The sequence below is a fragment of the Macrotis lagotis genome, chromosome 1, assembly GCF_037893015.1.
Source record: "Macrotis lagotis isolate mMagLag1 chromosome 1, bilby.v1.9.chrom.fasta, whole genome shotgun sequence".
Lineage (NCBI taxonomy): Eukaryota > Metazoa > Chordata > Mammalia > Peramelemorphia > Peramelidae > Macrotis > Macrotis lagotis.
In genome coordinates, this window is record NC_133658.1 from 354,811,492 (window position 1) to 354,836,626 (window position 25,135).

General features: G+C 39.3%; 1 protein-coding gene across 3 annotated transcripts in view; it reads right to left on the bottom strand.

Annotated features, from left to right (window-relative positions):
• Positions 1–24,635, bottom strand: part of MYBL2 (MYB proto-oncogene like 2) — a 58,035-nt gene extending 33,400 nt beyond the window's left edge. For 2 of the 3 annotated variants that reach the window (XR_012473701.1, XM_074211999.1), the window contains exons 1-6: positions 22,841–24,033; positions 20,066–20,137; positions 17,606–17,698; positions 15,841–16,061; positions 6,948–7,104; positions 5,109–5,414 (exon numbers count right to left, since the gene is read on the bottom strand). Coding sequence is in view for 2 of the 3 variants with exons in the window: in XM_074211999.1 (XP_074068100.1) it covers positions 5,109–5,414; positions 6,948–7,104; positions 15,841–16,061; positions 17,606–17,698; positions 20,066–20,137; positions 22,841–23,008 (1,017 nt within the window). In the remaining variant the exon portion in view is untranslated. Of the gene's footprint in view, positions 1–5,108; positions 5,415–6,947; positions 7,105–15,840; positions 16,062–17,605; positions 17,699–20,065; positions 20,138–22,840; positions 24,034–24,497 lie in introns of those variants that run through there. The other variant, XM_074212000.1, reaches the window with a different exon arrangement.
• Positions 24,636–25,135: the final 500 nt, after the last annotated feature.

Here is a 25,135-nt window from a genome sequence, read left to right on the forward strand (position 1 = left end):
ACCAAGAGAGAATAAAACAAAACCCAGAAAGGGCATCCATGAGTATCCAGGAAGAGGAGATGGTCAATAGTGTCAAATGCGATAGACAGATTCTGAAGGAGGAGTATTGAAACAAAGACCATCAGAAAGGAGGATTGATTTCAAGAAATGGGACTGCTTAGCCTGAAGGGATGAAGACTTCATGGAGAGTTGACAGCCCTCAAATAGCTTTTTTTGTTGTTTTTTCTGTGTGTGTGTGTGTGTGTGTGTGTGTGTGTGTGCTCAATTTTGTTTTTTTTTTTAAATTTCATTTATTCAAGGCAATGGGATTAAGTGACTTGCCCAAAGCCACACAGCTAAGTAAGTATTAAGTGTCTGAGGCCAGATTATAACTCAAGTACTCCTGACTCCAGGGCCAGTGTTTATTTTCTCCAGCAAGTGGAACTACCACATCTGGTCCCTAACATCTCAGTCCCTAAGGTACTTTAGAAGAAATAAAAATGGGATTAAAAAGAGCAAAAACAGGAAAAAAATCAGAAAGAATCAGGTACATATAAAAGACATATTTTTGCTGGAAAGTCATAAAGGAAGGGAAGATACCAAAAGCACAGAAAATCTGAGCCTTGGTGGCCAAAAAAAAGTAAACGAACACCAAAACCACCAACTTTACTCCTATTCTCCATCTACAAAATCTTTATTAAGAAATGTATTGCTTGCCTTCTCAATGAGTAGAGGGGATGAAGGAAGGGAAAGAATTTAGAACTCAAAATTTTAAAAATAAATGTTATACATTATATAATGATCAACCATCAATGACATGGTTCTTCTCGACAATACAATGATCCAAAACAATTCCAAAGGACTCATGATGAAAAATGCTAGCCACCTTCAGAGGAAGAATTGATAAAGTCTGAATGCAGATCAAAGCAAATTTCTTTTTACTTTCTTTATTATTCTTGGGTTTTTCTGGTCTGTACTTTCTTTCACAACATGAGTAATATGGAAATATGTTTTGCATGATTGCACATGCATAACCTATATCAAATTGCTTAACTGCCTCAGGAAATGGAGAGGAAATGAAGGGAGAGAATTTGGAACACAAAATTTTAAAAAAGGAATATTAAAAGTTTGATTTTACAAGTGAAGAAAATTCATGAAGTTAAAAAAGTGAGTTTTATGAATGACAGAATTTAAGAAAAAGAGAACTATTTCTCCACAAATTAAGGACACCCTCAATGAGAGTTAATAAGGCTTTCTCAATCAGTATTCAACACTGGCCCAAGTCTTTATCATTTCGCCACTGAGTGCAATATGTAGAGAATGTAAGATTCCATTGTGTTTACTTTTTGTCAATTTAAAAAAAGCCTTTATACTCTGAAGAGATTATGGAAAAGGGCAAAAGAATTGGAAATTGAATGAATGTCCACCAATTGGGAAATGGCTTAATAAACTGCGGGCTATATAATGTGATGGAACACTACTGTTCTATTAGAAACCAGGAGGGATGGGAATTCAGGGAAGCCTGGATGAACTGATGCTGAGTGAGATGAGCAGAACCAGAAGAACAGTGTACACCTTACAGCAACATAGGGGTGATGATCAACCTTAATGGACTTGCTCATTCCATCAGTGCAACAATCAGGCACAATTTGAGGGTATCTGCAATGGGGCATACCATCTTTATTCAGAGAAAGAATTGTGGAGTTTGAACAAAGACTAAAAATTATTACCTTTAATTTAAAAAAAATTATCTTATTATATAATTTTGCTATCTCTTATACTTTTCTTCCTTAAGGATATGATTTCTCTCATCACATTCACCTTAGATCAATGCATACCATGGAAACAATGTAAAGGCTAACAGACTGCCTTCGGGGGGGGGGGGAGAGATTAGGGGAAAATTGTAAAACTCAAAATATATAAATAACTTAAAAATTAAAAAAAAGTCAACTCAGCAGATTTTTTTATAACTGGATTATTAAAGCTAATAAAGTTAAATTAAAGTTAATAATTATAATAATTATCAGGCAAAGGATAAAATAAGGAGGCACAAGTTTGCCAAAAGCATATATGATTTTGACAGGAGATTCAGCACAGGATCCAGGCCAAGGATTCATTCCCTACAGATGATTAAATTCCTCAAGATACACTTATGTATTACATTGCATTGATTGTATCAAGCTTCAAGACACTCCTGAAATGCTCTATTATAACTCAAAGGAGTTTAACTGGTCCATCAGCACAGGAAGGAACAAATAGATGAAGTATATCCATTGCCCTGATTCCCAAATTGGACACACCCTATTGAGCTTGTCCAATCTGGGACATATAATACAAATGGATAATTAATTGGACCAATAATTGAAAAGGAGAAAAGTGGATTGGACTGCTTGCAGAGAACAGCAAAGCATTTTTACTAACCCCAACACTTCCTATAACAAAAAAGTCTATTTTTAAAATACAAACACTTTATTGTCTCTGGAAAATGAGCCTCACATAGAAGGAAATGGAAAGGAATATGGTGGCTGTGAAAAGAATGCACCAAACAAAACATGAGAACTTAAAAAAAGAAAAAAATAGGAATAATAGATGTCATCATAGAGTTGTATTGGTAGATGGTCTTAACATAAACCCTTAAGATATCAAGAACTTTGAGGAGGATCATGGACAAGAGCAATAAAATATGGACAGGTATGCATTGACTGCCTAAAATAGATAAGGTAAACTGAATATAAAAGTCTGCACAATCAAAAAGAACTTTAAGAGTTCAGGTATTTTTCACAACTAAGGATGTAGGGAAAATTCTTAATTGAACAAGGAATGGGAGAGATCAAAAAAAAATAAAAGACAATTGTGACTACATATAATTAAAAAGCCTCTGAATGAGTGAGAAATATATTTGCATTGATTGTGATTGATATCCAAAATATATAGGGACTAGACACAAATGTATATAAAATATAATAAATTATAAATGCCAAGAGACATTATCTGAGAGGATTGGATTTTCAAAAGAACCTCAAACTAAAAATGACCAAATCAAAACATTAAAATCACTAATAGCAAGAAAACGCAAACACAGGTAAGTCTGAGGTTCTAACTTACACCTGATAAATTAGCAAAGAAGACACAAATGCTAAGTGTTGAAGGAACACTACATACATTGTTGGTAAACCTTGGAAGTGAAAATCAACTGTTCTGGATACAATTAGGAACAACCAGAAAAAGTGACCATATCCTTTTACCCAGAGATTCCACTACTAGGGCTATACCCCAAGGAGGGCAGACAGAAACAAAGGTCCAATATGTATGAACAAAACATTCATAACAGCAATCTCTGAGGCAGCAAAGTACTGGTAACAACAAAGTGAGTACCCATCCAATGGAAGACAACTGAAAAAATGATAGTTTTTTAATAGACTATTACTTAATGGAAGGAAATGAGGAACAGGACAAAAATCATAGAAATGTACAAAGGTTTGTATAAACAGATGCAGAGTGAAACAAACTGAACCAAGATCACCATGTACACTCTGACAATTTAAATGAAACTATCATTGAGTAAATGGAAGGGGAAAAAAGCTTCTAAGCAATAGATAGTGAAACCTACCTCATCCTTAGACAAAAAAAAAAAAAAAAACCTGTTGTATACATTTAGATGTGGTGACAATTCTGAATGTTTTTATTTAATTGGTTTTGTCACAAAGATTCAATGGAGGAGGAGTATGTATGAAATTGCTAGGATATGACAAAAAGAATCAATAAAATATTTTTAAAACAAAAAAATCGATTAAAGCTGCACCAAAGTGCTATGGATTGCCTCTCACCAGAGATCCTCAAACAAACATTGGATGATCACTTGTCAGAAATGCAGGAGATGAATTTTTTAGGAATGAATGGAACCAAAAGGCCTTTTAGGTCTCTTCTAACTCAAATTCTCTGTAAAAGAAGCCACATGCAGCCACAGTGCTGCATACCCATAGTCCTTGATGCTGAGAAGAGCAAAACTGGTAGATCGTTGTTGAAGTTCTGAGATGCATTATGAGTTAATTGGGGGTCCAAGTTAAAGGAAGAATTGCAAAGAGAAACACTGGGTACACCTAAGAAGGGGAAACCAGGTTGCCCATTTTCAAGGTTGGGAAAAAAAAGGTTTTGTGTCAATCAGCAGCAGAATCAAGAAGCCTTAATAGTGCTCCAAAACCAATCTGGTTCAAGAAATTTTAGATTGGTAGGAAGGGTTACAGATTAGTTATCTCTTAAAGCTAATCTCTTAGGTCTAAATCCCCTTGGACTGACCCCCAAGGCTTCCAAGTCAGCAGTAAATCACTTCCTTGAGCATTAAACGGAAAGTCATCTACCCGGACAGCACCAGAAAAGGCAAGTAAACTTGGAAAACTTGTTAGAAAAGACCAGACAATGACTGACTTTCTTAGAATAGATACTGACTAGGACAGAACAGTGGGATTCTCATTTGAACTAGACATTATATATCTATTAATGCAGCTTAGAATCAAATTAAACTTTGGCAGTCTTGCCACACTGTTGACTCATATTGTCTAATATACAATCAACTGAAACCCCCAAAGTCACTTCTTTTCTTAAAAAAAAATAATTTTTAATAATGATTTTTGTTTTTATATCACCCAGTTTTCTCCCAGTGTCCCTTTCTCCTTTCACAGAGAAACATTTCATATGACAAATTTTTTTAAAGGAAAAATTCCCTGCTCACAATCTAACACTTTTTTCCCCCCCTCAATTACTTCTTTAATCAAGAAACAATGGAAGTCAAGAGAGCCTTTGGTTCTCTGTTCTATCAATTAATGCTTATAGGACCTTGGGCAAGTTAGTTCAAGTCTCTCTGAACCTCAGTTTTTTCATCTAAAAATGATGCTAAAATCTCCACCCTGTCTCCTTCAAAGGCTGATCTGAGAACAAAATGAGATGAGAGCAATGATGTATTGCATAAACTCAAAAGCCCAATATAAATGAGAGGAATCATTTAAAAAAAATGCTAAGCTTAGAAATCACAGACAAAACCACATATTCAAACATACAAATAAAAATTTTGAAAAACCAGGGTACACAAAGCCATAAGTTCCTGTTATTTAATTTTAAGAAATTATCATTACCGATTCTATCAGATCCAGGGCATCTGTCAAGTTTGGCATTGTAGCTGGACACAAGAAGTTAGCAGCCTCCACCACCCACTTATATGGGGAGCCAACTTCAACTGGGGAATCCTCAGACTTCAGTTCCTTAGGAATCTCCTCCATGGGATCAGGGATCAGGTCTTTGGCTGGCTCTTCATGAGACCCCTCCTGCTGCTCCACAGAGGTGGCTGGGGCCTGAATACCTGATGCAGCTGCTACCTCCTCCTCACTGACTTCTTCTTCCACTTCCATGACTCCAGTGGACCAATCAGTGGTAAGGTTCTTCTGTTTAAGACAATAATTAGGGAAGAGAGGGGAATCAAGATTACACAAAGATCTAAACTGTCCCATGGAAAAATAAAAAATAGTAGCAACAAAATCCAGAAATTAAAAAAAATGAACAGAGAGACAGGACAACAAATAGGCCACTTCTTTCTACCTTGTTCAAATGAATAAAAGTATTTTCCCTTCCCTTTCCTTTCTTTCATTTTTACTTTTTGAGATCCTATCTCAACCAGGTTGGGAGTGCAGAAGCCCCCCCATGGGTCTGATCACACTCCTGAATAGCAGAGAAGCTTTGACATGCTCCATTTCTTGTGCAGATTGGTTTGATCTTCCTTAGGAAGCCCAGTGATCCCCCCCCCCCCCACTCCTGGGGGCTCACCATATTGGTGCTATACACAAGGATGGATACCTAATTAATTGGCTCTAGTCACACAGCAGTCCAGGACCACCAAGCTCAAAAGAACTTCCAACTTCAGTCTACCCAGTAAAGAGATCATAAGTATGCACCATCATACCCAGCCACAAAAATTGCAAGCAATTAGGAGTTTATGGGTTTCAAGATGATCATTTATTTGAATGCTTCTGTGAATAATAAGTTTGTAAATTTCAAAAAAGAAAAGGCCTAAAATTTTCTTATGAGAACAGCAGTCCAGATTGGTCTTTCTTATGAATAGGTATAATACTAATAGGTATAATACTATCTCTCCATTGACCAACCCCTTCAATGGCTCCCCAGGGCTGTGCTTAAATATCATACTGGCCTGGTACTGAAGGCCCCCTCCTGGACAACTATGGATCAAGCCTATCCCATCCTTTCCCATCCTCCAGTCTTTAAAATCCTCTTCACCTCACATTGCTGACCCCCAACTAGAATTTCAAGGTCTAGTTCAAATGCTATCAGCATTTGATTCCTGATTCTACCCTCCCTGCTGAAACTGATCTCCCCTTATCTGATCTCAAAACACTTTATTCTCCTCTTGTACATCTACTTCCTACTTTATACTTTATATCTTAACTACTCTACTAGGTTGGAGGATCCTTGCAGGCAGAGGATCTTTACCATCTTAGTCACTTTTAATATTGCTCCAGCATCTAGAAAAGGATACAGAAGTAGAAAGGCATCGATAAACATCGTCTGTTTGACTAACCAATCAGAAGATTTCAGGATCAAACATTCTTCTGGCATCCTCTAATCCAACTAACTCATTTTACCAGGGGGAAATAAAGGTTAGAGAGAAGAAATGACCTGAAATACCCAACAAGTATTTCCTGAATGTCTGTTCTGTCAAGTCCAGTGCTAAGCATTGTGGTTACAAAGACAATAGCATCCATTCTCAGGGGGATTCCATTCTATCAGATTAGCTTTGGATCTTTCTAAGAAAATAGACTGCACTCTGATCACTGGCCCTGGAGTCAGGAGAACCTAAGCTCAAATCTGGCTTCAGATACCTGATATGAGCTATGTGAACTTGGGCAAGATACAACCCCACTGCCTTGGAAAAAAAAAGGGGGGGGGACGTCTAGCAGACTTACCTGGCTCTCTGCTGAATGGATGCTCTGATCCTCCCTCTCCTCCAATTCCACCAACAGGTACACAGACTTAGGGTCCTTCGTTTCACTCAAAAAGCTTCCAGTGTCCACCTTCCGTTTGATAGTAGAGTTCCAGTGGTTCTTCACCGCATTGTCAGTCCTGTCAAAGAGATTTGTTGACTTTTTAGAGTATGGTTGTGACCATTCTTATTATAGCACAAAGTTATAGAGAACCCTGAGTATTAATGTGGGATACCCACAATCATAAGGAACTACCTGCTTCTGATGGATTCCCACTGGAGCATCCTATCAAAGGACAATTGGTACCCACACACAAATTCATCCCAAAAACTGAGAAAGAAAGCCCACTACCAGGTTCCTTTTATAAGAAAATGTAGAGGCAGCTAGGTGATAGTGTGTATAGTGCATGGACTGGAGAAGGAAGGTCTGATTCAAATCTGGCCCCTGTGATCCTGGGGCAAGTCACTTAATTGACTGCCCATACCCCTCAAAAAAAGAAAAATATAGTCCTAATATATAAAAAGGATAAAACATAGGAGAACTACAGGCCAAGATTAGTGAATAATGATTCAAAATTCTTAAATAAAATTACCTGAAACAGGCTATAGTGATTCATCTAAGAAATCACTGATCACGAGTAAGTTGCTTGTATACCAGGGATGCTAGGATAGTTCAACATTAGGATAACAATAAACATAAAAAATATTAAAAACAAGAATATCCCAAACATGATTATCTCAAAAGGTAATTGAAGAAGAAAAAACTTCTGACAAATCCCATTTTTTACAGGGAGACTTCTCCAACACTTCCTACTTCCATTGTTTTCCCTAAGTTAATTATTTTTCATTTATCCTAAATATAGCTTGTTGGTATTTATTTGTTTGCAAGTTGACATATCAGATTGTGAGCTTCTTAAGAATGGAGATTGGTTTTTGCCTCTTTTTGTAACCCCAAGTACTTGGCAAGGACATTACTAAAGTTCTACATTCATTTATGGGGGGAACCCAATACCCTAAAAATTACAAGAATATAAGGACCTTAATAAAAAATATCTATCCAAAAACAAAAACAAACATCACATGTAATGGAGATACACTAGAACATTTTCCAGTAAATACAAGAGTCAAGTAAGAATACCAACTTTATCCACTATTATTTGGTATAGTTTAGGAAATCTTAGTAAAAACAGTAAGATGAGAGAAATTAAAGTAAGATAAAAACTAGAATTATTTCTATTTGCTGATCATATGATGGTTTACTTAGCAAAGAAAATGAGGTAATAGCTTTGGCAAAGTTGCAAACTACAAAATAAAATCTCAAAACATTTTTATATTCAAAAGGGAACAATAGAAGTTCCATTCCAAATAACTACACAATTCAAGAAGTAACCTACCAAGGCACAAAAAATAACTTGCAAATTATTGATTATAAAGTACACCTTAAAGAAATAAAAAACCCAACAGTAGGAGAAATATTCAGTAATCATCACTGGTTTGTGCCAATACAGTAAATGACACTATCATCATTATTTTATCATTAAATTTATTCATAATCAATAATTATATTAAATTCTTACTAAATTATTTATCAGAACTTGGTATTAACAAAACTTAATATAATTCACTTGAAAAATAAAATGTAAAGGTAAAAAAATATAAGGAGGAAGACGTGAAAAGAGAACAGCACTTCCAAACCTCATCATATAATAATAATCATCAAAACCACCTGATAGTACCGGAACAGACTAGACAAGGAAGAATTAGAAACAACATTCTTAATAATTCAAGTTTTTGATATACTAGAAAACACAAATTATTTGGGAAAGAACTACCTTTCTGATAAAAACTGCTGGGAAAACTAAAAAAGCAGTCTGAGAGGTGGCTGGGTGGCACAGTGAATAAAGCACCAGCAGCCCTGGAGTCAGGAGTACCTGGGTTCAAATCTGGTCTCAAATATTTAATAATTATCTGGCTGTGAGGTCTTGGGCAAGCCACTTAACCCCATTTGCCTTACCAAAAAATCTAAAAAAAAACAAACAAACAAAAAAAAGCAGTCTGGAAGAATTAGGCTTAGATCTAAACTTATGTCCTATTTTACAAAACTTCCCAAATGGATTTATATAAAAGATCATACAGCAACAATGTTGGAAGAGAAGCAAATTATATCTGTCACAACTATATATTCATAGCCAAACAAGGAATAGAGGCAATTACAGAAGGTAAAATAGATTAGCTTTGATGATAAGAAACAGAAAAACTTCAGCACAAATGAAACCAATACACCTATTCTTCAGGGGGAGGTAGGAGAAAAGGGATACTGGAGATAAGGATAAGAAGGATGGATACTGGAGAAGGGAAGAGGCCAAATGGAAAAAAAATCTTTATATCAACTATCTCAGATAAAGGTCTGGTATTCAAGATATAGAAACAATCAGCAGATTTAAAGATCAAAAGCTATTTCCCAAATAGATAAGGGTCTAAGGCAATGAATAAAAAGTTCCCTAAAGAATACACTATTAACCATATGAAATCACTAATAGTAAGAGAACTGCAAATCAAAACAACCCCAAGGCTTTACCTCATACCTGCAAATGGGGAAAGTCAGCAAAAGATGGGAATAATGGATGTTGGAGGAGAATGTGAGAAGATAGGCAAACTAGTACATTCTTGGTGGAACTATAAATAAGTAGAACCACTTTGGAAAGCAATCTGGAATTGACTAAAATGTTCATACACTTTGATCAAGAGATTCCACTTCTAGACACGTATAAAATGAAACTAAATTTTGGGGCCCGAAATTAGAAAAAAAAAGTATTAAATAAGGTTATTGAATTCGTTATTCATCATAAAATTCATGCAACTCCTCATCACTGTCTTAGGAGAGGCTCTGCCTGCTCTCCTGCCTGTGCTGTGGTCTGTGGTTGACCACAAGTCCTCCATGGGCAAGTGTGGTGAGTGGATGCATGCTTAGTCCACCCCGTTTCATGAACCTGAAGCACCAACTGTGTCCTCTTTGAAAATCAGTCACTTCTTTTTCATCAACAATTCTTGCCTCATACTGAACCGTATTTGTGGACACTGGAATTCCAATAGCCCTTTGCTCTTCAATTCATACCTTCAATTCCCTCTCTAAATCAGGTTATTTTGCTGACTCGCCTGTATGGTCTTCTTCTGCCATGGCATTTTCAGTAGGGTTTTTTCTTCCCATAGACAGTCTTGGATTGTTTTCTCAGTTGAAGGAGGACCAAACTCATGTTCAGCATCAGGATTTCCCTTCACTTTTTTTTTTTTTGTAAGGCAAATGGGGTTAAGTGGCTTGCCCAAGGCCACAGAGCTAGGTAATTATTAAGTGTCTGAGGCTAGATTTGAACTCAGATAGTCCTGACTCCAGGGTTGGTGCTCTATCCACTGTACCACCTAGCCGCCCCTCCATTCACTTTTGCAAACTGGATCACTTTGAACATGAATTCAGCACTATATGAAAATCTTTTCTGAGCCACTTCTTGGGCAGAATGTGGCAAAGCATAACCTAATATATTGGTAACAAATGTGAAACAATGATCTCAAAGACAACAAGCGCAAAAAAATAGGAAATGCAAGTAAAAAAATCTACAACGACTGTATAAGATGCTCCCAGTTTTTGACACAAATTTTTGGGAAAAGTGTGCATCTTAAATATGGGGAACTACGGTATACTCCAAGGAGATCATTAATAAGAAAAAAGTCAGCACATAGACTGATTTATTGCATCATTTTTTGAGATAGCAAAGAATTAGAAACAAAATAGATGACAATCAATTAGGGAACAGAGGAACAAATTGTGATATATAAACAATAATGCAATATTATCACGCTATATAAAATAGCTAAGTGGCACAAGAGAGTTTGGGGGAGCAGCTAGGTAGCGCAGTGGATAGAGCACCAGCCCTGGAGTCAGGAGGACCTGAGTTCAAATCCAACCTTAGACACTTAATAATTGCCTAGCTGTGAGATCTTGGGCAAGTCACTTAACCCCACTGCCTTAAATAGAAAAAAATTAAAAAACAAAACAAAGAAAAACAAACAACAATAAAAAAAACCAAGAGAATTCCAGGCCTAGAATGAGGAAAACTCATCTTCCTGAATTTAAATTTGGCCTCAGACACTTATGACATCACAGACAGTTAGTTGTGTGACCCTGGGCAAGTCAGTTACACCTGATTGCTTCAGTTGATCTATAAAGTGAACAAGAGAAGAAAATGGCAAACCATTCTAGTGTCTTTGTCAAGAAAAATAAAAAATAAAAAATGAGGCCATGAAAAACTGGACATGTCTAAAATAATCAAAAAATGACCAATGTGATTAATAAATACAGAAAAGCCTGGGATGTAAAGTGAAGTAAGCAGAGCCAAGAAAATAATGCATATTAAGATGATAATACTGTAAATGGAAAGAAGCATGCCAAAAGTCAAGGTTGGAAAATTACAAAGATCAAATCTTCTTCCAAAGAGCTTTTGAGAAGACACTCCCATCCCATCCCTTTGCAGAGGTGAGAAATCCACAACAATTGTACACGTTTTAGACTTTTTCAAGTTGTATTGATTTTTAAAAATCTTTAACAAGTTCTTTTTGTTATATGGGTAAACAAGGGGAGGGATACTGGAGAAAATTATATAATATAAAAAAATCAAAAAACATCAGTAAAATTTTTATTTCTTTTTCATTTTTTTTTGCAAGACAATGGGGTCAAGTGACTCCAGAGTTAGTGTTCTATCCACTGAGCCACCTAGCTGCTCCTAAAACTTATTTTTTAAAAAAGAGAATGATCTGTTTCTCATCCATAGTAAGTCTACTTCCTTTGAATTCTTCTTGTGGATATAAGGAATTACTGTATTATATTTCTAGCATGAAGATTGCAAATATTTTCTCTTCCTGGCCCTAAGAAAATCAGAGGGATTTTTTTGTTTCTTACCCACCCACACCATGAGGCAGTATAGCACAGCAAAAAGAAAATTAGACTTGAAGTAAGACTTAGGTTACAATTCTACCTGATATTTCCTTCCTGTGTAACAATGGGCAAGTTACTCAATCTTTCCAAGTCATAGTTTGTACATGTGTAAAATGGGTAATAATAATAATAATAATAATGATGATGATGATGATGATGATGATGATGTTACTAATGATTTAGATCTCCAAAGCTTGTTTTGAAGATCAAACAAAATAACTAACACATGTAAAGCGAATTACAAATTTTAAAATACTATGTGAGATATTATCATTATTCCATTTCAAAATAACTAGAAACTATCCTAATGAATCAAACATTTATTAAGTCCCTACTATGTGCCACTTACCATATAAAGAGACAAAAGATAGTCCCTGCTCTCAAGGAACTTACAATCTAATGCAAACAAATACAAGCAAAGCAAGTGATATACAGGATAAATAGGAAATAACAAACAGAGTGAAGACACAAGAATTAAGGGCTGGGGAAGGCTTCCTTGAATTTCTCACCCTTTCAAATCCCTACTTCTGGGTTTGGGTAATGAAATTATTTCATAAAGTTACAACTTTACAAAAAGGGAACTTAATAGAACAGTATAGGGGGAGAAAACATGGAAACTGTAAGCCCAATGAACCAACTGTTACAATTCAGCCAGTTTAGAAAGCATTATAGGCTTTTTACAGAGAACTAGTTTCTAGGAGTATGGTGTTACCTCAGCTGTCTTCTGCAACGCCAAGGCCTTCTCTAGATCTCCCATTTGAGAGGCCAAATTTTAGGAGGGATATTGATAAACTGGAGGGAGGCAACCAACAAAGTAAGGGAACTGGAATATCCCGGCCCTTGGCCCTTCCCCTTCTTCCATGTTCAAGAATACAGTTTTGAAATCACATCTAATTCCATGAGAAGCCCATAGATGAACAAACAGAAAGTGAGCCTGGTGAAAAGGTGGACTCTAGGAAAAGGATATAAGAATATAGTTTCCAGGCCACACACCAGAGGAAAAAACCAAGGCCGGAGTATCTTTAGTTTACTCAGAGAACAAAGAGTTGTCTTATGGAAGCTTAAACTCTCTGACTGAAAGGTTACACAATTCTTTCCCTTCAAGGAAGGAGAGAATATCACATCTGTGGTAGACAGGTTAAAATGGGGGGAAAACAAAATTCCACTTCCTATCCCAGAGCAGGCCCTTCAGTTGGCTCCTAGATGTAAGTGTTTGTTCTGGGTCTAAACTAATTATGTGAAGAACAGGTCTTCTTCCCCTGCCCATGGCCTGAGGAAGTTTAATTCTCCCTAGTCCTTTTTTTTTTTTTTAAAGGTTTTTGCAAGGCAAATGGGGTTAAGTGGCTTGCCCAAGGCCACACAGCTAGGTCATTATTAAGTGTCTGAGGCTGGATTTGCACTCAGGTACTCCTGACTCCAGGGCCGGTACTTTATCCACTGCACCACCTAACCACCCCTCCCCTTGTCCTTTAAGTATTGGAGGACTGTGAATTTAAAAGGCCAGTTGGCTGTGAGAAAAAATGCTTTATAAACCCCAAAGCACTATAGAAACAGGAGCTACTATTTACTTTAATGACAAAGATTCAACCAACAAGCATTAAACTGGTTAATGTATGCCAGGAAACATGGCATGGGAATCTAAGGACTCAAGTCCTGCATGCCCCAGACTAACTTTGTGACCTGGGGCAAGTCACTGACCCCAAGAGCCCCAGGAAACTCCAGTTTCATAAGATTCACAGCAAAGGGCAATCTGCACTGATGAAGGAAGTCCTGATCAAAGCTCCTTCTACCAATTACATGACAAGAGCTCATCTGGCAGCTCACCGAAGAGGGGGCCAGCTGAGTTTTTGTCTTTGCAAACCCAGCATACAAACACAATTTTTCCCTAGACCAGACCTTTAAGTTAATTGGTATAAGCAACTCCCAGGGAGTACATTTTATTTAATGTAAGCGGCAAGTGTTACAGCCAAGTAAGCTATTATTATCTCTCTCACTATATAAAGCAGGTATCATCACTTTAATGGTAATAATAATAGCTAACATTTCCTTTGGGTGAAAAATGCTTTACATTCTCTGACCCTCATATCTGTCCCTGTGCTTCCTATATGCCAAAATATTTAGAGCAGCAAAGAACTGGAACAAAGAACATGCCCAATGACTGGGGAAAGGCTAAACAAAAGTGTTACTTGGGTATACTGCTATTTAAGAAGTATGATACAGAGGAAATGTGGGAAGACATGTGAACCAGGGCAAAGCAAAGCTAACAGAATTAGGAAAACAGCATGAATAAATAATTCAAGTGGGAAGAACAACCATTAAAAAAAAGAATGTTACAAAATTATAAAGAATAAGTACAGTTCCTAATACAAGAGGAGATACTTCTTTCATCCCTGACAATTCTTTGAAGCAAAGGGGGAGAAACACAAATGTAAAATATGGTCTATAGGGCAGCTAGGTGGCACAGTGGAGGAATACCAGCTCTGGAGTCAGGAGGACCTGACTTCAAATCCAGCCTCAGATACGTAAAAAAATCGCCCACTGTTTTATTGATTTTTTTTTTTTAGCTTTTTGCAAGGCAAACGGGGTTAAGTGGCTTGTCCAAGGCCACACAGCCAGGTAATTATTAAGTTTCTGAGACAGGATTTGAACCCAGGTACTCCTGACTCCAGGGCTGGTGCTTTATCCACTACGCCACCTAGCCGCCCCTTACCCCAATGTTTTAAATAAATTTTTTTTTAAATATGGCTTATAATGTCAGACTTTTTTCAGTGTATCAACTGGCTTTGCTAGGTTCTTCCCTCTTCTTATTTTTTTAATTTAAAAAAAAATTATTTAAGGCAATGGGATTAAGTGACTTGCCCAAGGTCACACAGTTAGGCATTATTAAGTCTCTGAATCCAAATTTGAACTCAGGTCCTCCTGACTCCAGGGCCAGTCCTCTATCCACTGCATCACCTAGCTTCCCCCTCTTATTCTTTTTTTAAAATAAAATCTATCATAAAGGAGGAGAAATGAGGATGATATGGAAAAAATTATGTGGGCACCATAAATCAATAAAAAAAAATTTTTTTAAAACTACCTGGTAAAATATATATTATTCCCATTCCAATTTAAGAGATAAAGAAACTGAAACCCAAAGAGGTTTTAGAAATATGTCCAGTTATTCAGAAAGTGGTTAAGGAAAAGTTCAGTTCTTTTCACTATCTCATAATTAATGTGGTGGGTATAGCAGCTGAGGTTTGACTCTTCTCACTCTTTTCCATGATCTCTAGAAGTCATGCTCTGCCTCCCATCCATCTTCTGTACTATTCACTAGGGAAGACTATCTTCCCCCTAAGGAAACTTTTCAAATTACAGCTTAACCTTGAAACTATGGTTCCCCTATCCCCTAAAGGCCACATCTTCTGGTGGGGCAGAAAGAAGGATGACAGCATGGGGCAACAGCCAATTCTAATTTAGAGCAAGAAGAATGAAGGATATTAAAATCAAAGTTGATTTTTGCAGGGATTCATCTACAAGGATGATGGTACATCATGGTGTACCCCATGGTGCTCACCCTAAAAAAAAATCACAAAAAACGCTTGACCTGGAAGGATCTTTTAGCCCAATGCCTTTGATTTTTATAGATGAGGAAGTTAAGGTCCAGAGAGGGGAAGGAACTTAATTGGATAACCCGGAGATTGGCAGAAGGGATTCTGGCGTCATTGCCTACCCACCCTCCTTTCTGTCTGTGCCTATAGGGAGCCCCATTCTTAGCTGCCTGTCATCTCCAACCTGGCTTCTGCTTACGAAATGAGCCCTTCCTGCTCCTCATTCATACTTTCTGACCACCTCAGGTGAATGAAGACTTGACATGGAATTTTGGAAAGGCTGACCGCCCCGGCCCTACCTTCCAGGGAGGAGTTTGGCGATTTCAGCCCAGCGGTTGCCCAGGACTTTATGAGCTTCACAGATGATACGGTCCTCTTCCTCTGTCCAACATGACTTCTTCACCTCTGGGTTCAGGTGATTGTGCCAGCGCTCTCTGCACTGCTTCCCCAGGCGCCCTTTCAGGTGCTTGGCAATCAATGTCCATTGTTTGGTGCCATATTTCTTCACCAATTCAATGACCTTGTGGAAATAGGGGGAAATCAACAAAATAATTCAATTTAATAAGTATTTATTAAGTAAGCACCCACTACTGAGCAAGGCCCTAGCGACAATAATAAATAAAAATGAAAACTAGCCCCTGCCTTGAAGAATATTCAACTATATTCAACTGAGGATTCAATATGCAGAGAGCAAATATTAAGAGCTCATACTTAGGCCAACTTCACTACAAGGAGCCCTGATTTCATCACTATGAGTGCTCCATCCACCATCCATCAAGATAAACGGCAGACCTTTTCTATGTCTTAGTAGATGAGAAGTTCTTAACCTTTTTTTGGGTCATGGACCCTTTTGGCAGTTTGAGGAAGCCCAGGAACCCTTTCTCAGGAGTTTTTAAATGCCTAAAATAAAGTACAAAGAACTACAAAGGCAACCACTATCATTGAAATACAATTATCTGGATACTCTTTAAAAACCAAGTTCAGAGACCCCAGGTTAAGAACCTCTGCAACAACTAGATAGTCTTCAAGTATTTCTATGATTGAACATAATTCTTCATCCACCTCCTGGTGGTCCAGTCACCTAATAATGAGCTTCTTTCTATTTAGATAAGCTAATTCTCAAATGACAGATTGGATCTAAATGTTTCTAATTTGACAGAACCATTAATTCTTACTTAACAATACTTACAGGAGACTCAGAAAACTATTGGTGGGTCACTGCTAGGATGAGGTATCCATAGATTTTAAGGGACTAACAACAGTGATATGACATACTCTAAATATGAATTAGTAATAACTTAATAGCTATGCTTGCATTGTACTAGGTTCTCCTAGAAGAGACAAAGGAGCTGCCAGAGTCGACTGCATCCTCTGTCCCAAGACAACAGAAACTATCATTTCATGAGGCTCGTGGTCATCTCCCTCAATCAGCAGAACACTCAATCAATTAACAAGCATTTATTATGTGCCTGCTTTTGCATCAGGAACTGTGCTAAAAAGAGCTAGTGAAAAGAAAGGGAAGCCAGGACATGAATATTTATTAATCCCCACTACACTTTACAAATATCATCTCATTTGGAGGCCCCCCCCCAAAAAAACCTTGGAAGGCAGGCTGTTATTCCCATTTTACAGTTGAGGAAATGTGAGGCAGAGGGGTTAAGTGATTTGCCCATGGTCAGGGGAGGAAAAAAAAGCACCAAAAATTGTTTCATTACCCACATCTAATATAGAGGTGAAGAGGTGGGCAAATTGTATGAAAAACCTGAGAAGATCATGCAAACTAAGTCAAGTTCATTTTGATGTGTCAGGGCAATACACTGGAAAAAGCACTGACTCTAAGTCAAAGGACATGGGTTCAAATCCTACCTCTGATCCTTAAGACCTGTGTGACCTTAACAAGTTAACCTTCCAGGATTTCAAGTTTCCTCAGCTCTAAAATGAGGAGGGTTGGATCATTGTTACTGTTCAGTCCTGTTGACTCTTCATGACTCCTTTTGGGGTTTTCTTGGCAAAGATATTGATGTGATTTGCCATTTCCTTCACCAGGACATTCCAGGACCTTACCTTTTGATCTTCTTCTTTTGTCCAAGGTCCCTTGACGAGATCTGGATTCAAAACCCTCAACCAACGATACTGGCACTGTTGATCACTGCGATTCTGGGATGGGAGAAGAAAGAAACCAGAAATCTCAGAGTCAGAGAAGCTTATCTAATTTAAGTCTTTCATAACATCCCAACAAAAAGGTCACCCAGAGATACAGAGCCTCTCCACCTCTCTGGTCATCCCATTAACAATAATGCAGAAGGGGCACCTAGGTGGCGTGGTGGATAAAGCACTGAACCTGGAGTCAGGAGGACTTGAGTTCAAATCCAAACTCAGACACTTAACTGTGACCTTAGGCAAGTCACTTAACCCACTGCTTTGCAAAAATAAAACAAAAATAATAACGCAGAAAAGGCTACTTACACTGAGCCCAAATCTGCCTTTCTGTATCCTCCACCCACAAGTAAACAGCAGAACAATCATAAAAGACTCAACTGAGGCCAGCTCAGTTATTTAGGGAACAAATGAAGACTTTTCTATTCACAAAGGCAAGGTCACAGGTCACTCTGCCTAGCCAACCATCTTCCTAATGCTTTGCAAAGAGATGATCAGGTAAGAGGGGGTGGATAAATCAGTGAAAATTCACATTCTTCCCTCCCCCCCAAACTGGAAAACAATTTAAAGTTCACCAGCCTAGGTCAACCCCAACTCCCCACCATGCGGGAGTAAAGTGTCATGGATTCCCCTTGCCCAAGCCCTGCAGAACTCCACCACTTACAGCAGCTTCCTATCTCTCTCTGCTCTCCCTTCCATCCTCCAAGTACAAGTCTGACTGTCCTGGCCCTGCTCCAGAACCTTCTCAGGTTCCCTTTAAACTCTGCTCTGGCCTCTGAGGCCACACAAAACCAGGTATGATTCCCCCAGTCCACATGATACACCTTTAGAGAACCAAAGACTGTTCTCCTAGCATGCCTTTTTTTCTTCCCAGTTTGTTCAACCATTCTTTACATAGCCTGGTAATGCTTATCTGAACTTCATCTTCTTCATCATCATCATCATCATCATCATCATCATCATAGCTAAAATTTACTTAACTCTACACATCAGATACACACTACCGTTATCTCATTTGAGAATCACAACATCATCATCATAGCTAAAATTTATTTAACTCTACACATCAGATACACACTACCGTTATCTCATTTGAGAATCACAACAACCCTGAGTAGTAGGTGCTATTATTGTCTCCATTTTACAGATGAGGAAACTGAGGGAGATAGCAGTTAAGTGACAGCTAGTTAAGTGTCTGAGGCTACATTTGAACTCTGGTCTTACTGACTCCAGGTCTGACACTTTTATCTACTGTGTCACCTAGCTCAATGTACTAAAATAATAACAAAAATAATAATGATGACAATGATGAAGATAGCTAACATTTATATATAATGTTTACTATGCAACAGACCCTATGCTAAGTATTTTACAATTTTTATTTCATTTGATCCTCACAACAATCCTGGGAGGTAGGTGTTAATATCTCCATTTTAAAGATGAGGAAACTGAGGCAGATGGAGGTTGAATGACTTGCCCAGAGTCACACAGCTAGTATCTAAGGCTGGATTTGTACTCAGGTCTTTCAGTCTCCAGGCCTGACACTATCTAATGTACTATCTAGAAGCCAGTTTATCAATATCTCTTCCTTTAATAATAATAATTTCCATTTATTTAATAATTCCTATTAATACTTCACACAAAGTCTAAACAAAACAGAGGGTAAAAAGATTATGGCACACCTTCATCTGGACAGGAAAATAAGATTTAGAGCTGGAAAAACATTATATCTCCATCTCTCCTATCAGAAGAGACTGCCCTTTTCATTTTGTTAAGGTGCATGCCCCTAATAACAGCCTTGATTCCATCCTTTCTGGTCTCTTCCACGATCTTATCCCTCCATTATTCTGCCCCTTTTGTCATCTATCCTTAAACTACTCCTAAAGGATATAGACATTCATTAAAAACAACTAGCCATGATGTATCCTGTTATATTAAGTTATTTGCAAGTATAATTAAAACTGTACATATAATATAAAGGAATTTTTTTTTAAACCAATGTCAAAAATTGTACTGAAAATACTATTTCAAGATGTCTGGATTGAGGATACCTCACTTTTGGTAGTTAGGAGGAAAATCATAAAAAATAATCTCGTGCTATTTGGAAAGAAGCTCCAACATGCTATTAAAAAAGTCAAAAGACCTCCACTCTGCTAATTCTAGTCCTATATGACCTTGAACAAATCAATCCACCTCCCTACCTAGTTTCCCCCTACTGCAAATGAAGGACAGACTAGATGATCTTGAGGCTCCCTTCCAGCTCTCACATTCTATGATGTCCTCTTCTCTGAGAAAAACAAACAAAAAACCAAAACTGTACATACTGAGTACTATACCCACTATCACTCACGAAGCCTCCATACTTACAGGAAAGTGACTTGCAAGGAACTTCCAGTCCTGCTGCCCATACTGCCTCACGAGTGCCTTCAGCTGTTCATCCTAAAAGGACCAGATAAGGTATCAGCTCACATGAATTCAGAATTCTCCGAATAATGGTTCATTGCTCAAGATGGATTTTCACTCCCCTTGTCCTCATATACTTCAATTCCATTCCAATCAAACTGCCTTGCTTGATGCTCCCCACCCATGAAATTGCATTCTCCCATCTTCATGGCCCTGAGGAAGTGATCTCCTATCATACCCGAAATGGCTCTCATCTCATTTTTTTTTTGCAATAAACATTTCTGTTTAATATACATAAGACCAAACTGCATATATTAAATTTAGATTTTTTTTCATTTTACACACACACACACACACACACACACACACACACACACACACAAACACTCAAAGTCAAGAAGGTCAACCTCAATTTGAAAATATATTATTTTCAAAGTGTGGAAAAATGCATATTATATTAAAAACACTGAATTACTATGTTTTAGAATCCTGACTATTCAGGAACTTAGCATACAACAGACTTATCATTTTAAAAGTATTTAATTAAAATTCAAGCATATCACCTTGTTCAGTTCTTTCCTAGATATTAACATAACTTAGCATAAACTTTTAAACTAAATTTTAAAAAAATACTAAAGAAGTCTTCCATATGCTCTATTGCTCTATCCAGACTATACTTCAATTTCTGATTATTTCTTGTGCCTTTCTTGCTTTCTTTATTACTGGATTGAAGATTTATTTTTTAAGGTTATGATTAGATTTTCCAATGATAATACAAACATTTTCTTTAAGGGAATTTAAAGTAATGTATTTTATGAATAAATGCTTTTCAGATTAAAATGATCAAGGTTCATCTCTATCATTTATTAATCCTTCACTACTTTATATCTCTAGCTATCTTTTTTCAGTTTTCCTGTTAATAAAATTCCAATGATTCAAAAAATATTTTAATAGTACTTAAACAGAGGCTTAATGAATTTTTAAAAATTTTATTTATTTAAGGGCAATGAGGTTAAGTGGCGTGCCCAGGATTACACAGCTAGGCAATTATTAAGGCCAGACCTCTAGTTCTCCTGATTCCAAGGCTGGTATTCTATCTACTGTGCCACCTGGCTTCCCCCCTTAATGAATTTTTTTTTTAAATTAAACATCACAGATATTTAACACTGATTTATAATGGCCACTGCCACTTGGTAGGTGGTTCTTCCATTAAAGTTTTCCAGAGTTCCAAGCCAACATTCTTCTTCCCAGTGATATATCTCATTTTCAGCCTGAACAATCACCTCTTCTAGCTGGTCACCCTGAAGCTTATGTTCCAGCTTCTGAAGATGCTTCCTCTTTCACCAAAAACCAGTCTTTCATTTGTAATCTGTTCTGCGAACTTTCTTTTCTTCTCTTTTTGGTTTTTGCAAGGCAATGGGGTTAAGTGACTTGCCCAAGGTCACACAGCTAAGTAATTATTAAGTATTTGAGGTTGGATTTGAACTCAGGCCCTCCTGACTCCAGGACTGATGCTCTATCCACCATGCTACCTAACTGCTCCTCTGTGAACTTTCTATATGCTGCATTTAAAGGCATAAGCTCAAGAGCATCAAGAATCTTTGTATATGACAATTTAGCTGTTCCTTTGGGGTCTTACATATTGCCAGTCCAAGAACTGTGGTGTTCTTCAGCAGCTTGGCCATGACAGCAAACCTCTCCATCTCATCTCCCTTACCCTCTTCCACAGCACAGCTCAGGGGCCAGCTTTTTACCAGCTTTTTCAGATATCTCATTTCAAATTATTAGCAGTTTCTACTTTTAGAATGATGTAAGTTTTATTTGGATAGAACTTGTATATTTACTTGTTTGTGTTCTAGTTACATCCCCCTCCCCCATAATTGAATGTAAGTATCTCAAGGGCAGGGGCTGCTGTCCTAGTGTCTGCATCCCACCTATACCCAGGAGAGCCCTCATGGGAAGTAGAAATTTAATGAAATCTTGCTAAACTGAATTAAACACAGGTTCACAAAGTACAGTTGGAATGTTCTGCCCAGGTTGGGATGACAACCCAATTAATATGACCCAACAAACCAGGCGCTATTACTCTATTAAGGAAATCATCAATCCTCTGTAGGTCATGTTCTGTAGGAAACCAGATGAAAACTTTTCTTACTAATTTTACCTATAGAAAGGGCATCATTGAAGGAGAGTCTAACACAGGCCAAACTCTCAATTCAACAACAATAACAATGTTGAAGTTAATTTCTACCTGTAATTTTTTCTTTTACCTACACCAGCTTAGACCATTATGAAAAGGCATGAACTGTCTAGATCAGGGGTGGGGAAACTTTGGCCTGACATTGCTGTGCCATTCATTGCCAAGGCGACCATAAGTCAGGATTGAAAATTCCTTTTAGGGGTGAATGAATTAAATATATATTTTGTTTTTTTGCTTTTTAGGTTTTTGTGAGGCAAATGGGGTTAAGTGGCTTGCCCAAGGCCACACATGTCTGAGGCCAGATTTGAACTCAGGTACTCCTGACTCCAGGGCCGGTGCTCTATCCATAATAAATATTCAAATGGCCCTTGACAGAAAAATGGTTTTTTACCTGTGGTCTAGATAGTCAGATCAGTCCTTGTATACATCTTTCTCTTTCCCTTTCCTTTTTTAACCCTCCCTTCTGATCTTCCTAGCAGAGTCCCTCTCTCAAACCAAAGGGGTACCTACCAAGGTAGGTACCTGTCTATGTCACCTACCTCTTGATGAGTCCACTTGACCTTACATTTATTTTCCCTCTGTTCCTGTACATCGGAATCTGTGTCCTGACAGTGCAACTCATCTTGATCCTCAATGCTAAAAAATGATAAATTCATACATTCAAAAAGTAAAACTTCATTAAGGCAGATTATAGCTTTTCTCCTCATTAAAATATTTGACAGGGATCAGGCCAATCAGTTATAAAGAATTTATTTACTAGTCTTTGATATTTTTCAAAATGTATTCTGAATAAATGATTTTCAAATTATAAGACTTTTGGGTAAATGACCAATTGATTGAAACTTTTTCTTCTTTTTATTATCCCAAGGTTCTTAAGTTAGGGTCTGTGAAGTTAATAAAAAATTTTTTTTATAATTATCTAAATGAATTTCCTTTGTGATTCTATGCATTTTACTTTATTCATCAAAAGCAGGCTTCTAAGAAGGGTTCCCCAATTATCAAAGGGGTCTAGGACATAAAAAAGTTTAAAAAAAAAACCCAGACCAGATATCTCTTTAAGGATAATTTTCTTGAAGCAAAATCTAAATGTCCAAGACAAATCAAACCCAGTCCAGGACCCGTCTGCCCTCAGAATGTTTTCTATCAGAAAAAAATGTTAAATTTTTAATTTTTTAGAATTTAAAAGGTGGGTTATCCACCCAGAAAAAGTCAAATTCACCTGTAATGTAGCTGAAATTAGAACATAACCACTTTTTAACATTGTTTCTTTCAGAAAAAAAAATTGCACCTAGAGTCCCAATTAATTAATTTGGACAATAGCTCTCGCACACCGAGCAAGCTGGACCTCAGGGCACCAGCGGCTGACAGGCATAGGGACAGAGCCTCATGCTCCTCACTGTGACCCCAGATGCAGGTGCAAAAACAGTTTAAAAGAGAGAGAGAGCATTTGTAGGCCAGCAGCAATTTACAAGTGGGATGTTTGTTCCCTAAGAACTGTGGTTAAAGTAAAGAAAAAAAACTACTCTAATTTTTTTTTAATTTTTTAGATTTTTTGCAAGGCAACGGGGTTAAAGTGGCTTGTCTCAGGCCCCATAGCTAGGTCATTATTGTCTGAGTCCGCCGAATTTGAACTCAGATCCTCCGGACTCCGGGGTCGGTGCTCTATGCACTGCGCCACCTAGCCGCCCCTTTTTGTTTTTAAGGTTTTACTGTTTGGGGTTTCTTTTCTGGTCCTGACAAGTTTGTCCTGTGCGTTCTGGGAAGGGGTCCCAAAGCGCGGATCGGGTCGATGCCCCCCGATTCTGCCGCCCGCCAGTCTGGCCCTGCAGCCCAGTCCTGCGGGGCCGGGCCCCGGCCCCCGGGCCCCTGGGCCCCCGGCCCTCCCGGCCCCCCGGCCCCCCGGCCCCCCGGGCCCCCCCCCCCGGGCCGCGGCGCTGCCCTCCCTACTCCCACCCATTACACAGAAGGTGAACCCGGAGAGCCGGCCTGGCCCAAGCAGCCAAGGGCAGCGGGGGCAGCGGGGGCTGCAGGGGCCTGGGCCCCCGGGCGCGGGAGAAGCAGCGCCCGGGGGACGCCGGCCCACTAAGCAAGCCGGGCAGAGCCCCCCAGCTTAAGTGTCCCCGGGAGCCCACGACCGCCCCCCCCATCATTTGTTCCCGGGGGGCCGGGGGCGTCCCAAGTCCCCCCGCGACTTACCCGCGAGTCCGGCGCGCCATCCCCTCTCGGCGGGCCCCGGGGCCAGCGGGTCATAAAGGCGGCGGAGCGAGGGGAGAGGCTGCAAGAGCGGGGAAGGGAGGAGAGGGGAAAAGGAGGGAAAGAGGGGCCCCGGGGGAGCCCGGCCCGGGGCAAGCAGCCGGGCGGCCCGGAGCGGAGCGGGGCGGGGCGGCGCGGGGCAGGGCGGCCGGGGCGGCCCGGAGCGGCGCGGAGCGGAGCGGGGCAGGGCGGCCGGGGCCGGCGCCGCCGCAGGACTTTCCTATCTCGCGCCAAGCCCGCACGGCCGCCTCCCTCGTTCCCTCCCTCCCGGGGCTGGCGCGCGAGCGTGCGCGAGGCGGAGGCCCGGGAAGCCAGAGGCAGTGCTGGGTGGCTGGCGGGCGGGCGGGAGGCGGAGGAAGGCCAAAAGAGGCGCGCGCGGGTAAACCGCGAGAAACTTTGCAAAGCCCCCGCCACCGGCCGGCCCATCCGCCCATCCGGGCACGCCGGCCCGCCGCGCCCCGACTCACGGCTGGCGGGCGAGAAGCCCCTCGGCGGCCCCGCGGCGCGCCCGGCCGGGGCGCGCGGCCCCGCGGGCACCCGAGCCCTCCGCCTCAACCACGACCCTTTTGGAAAGCCCATCG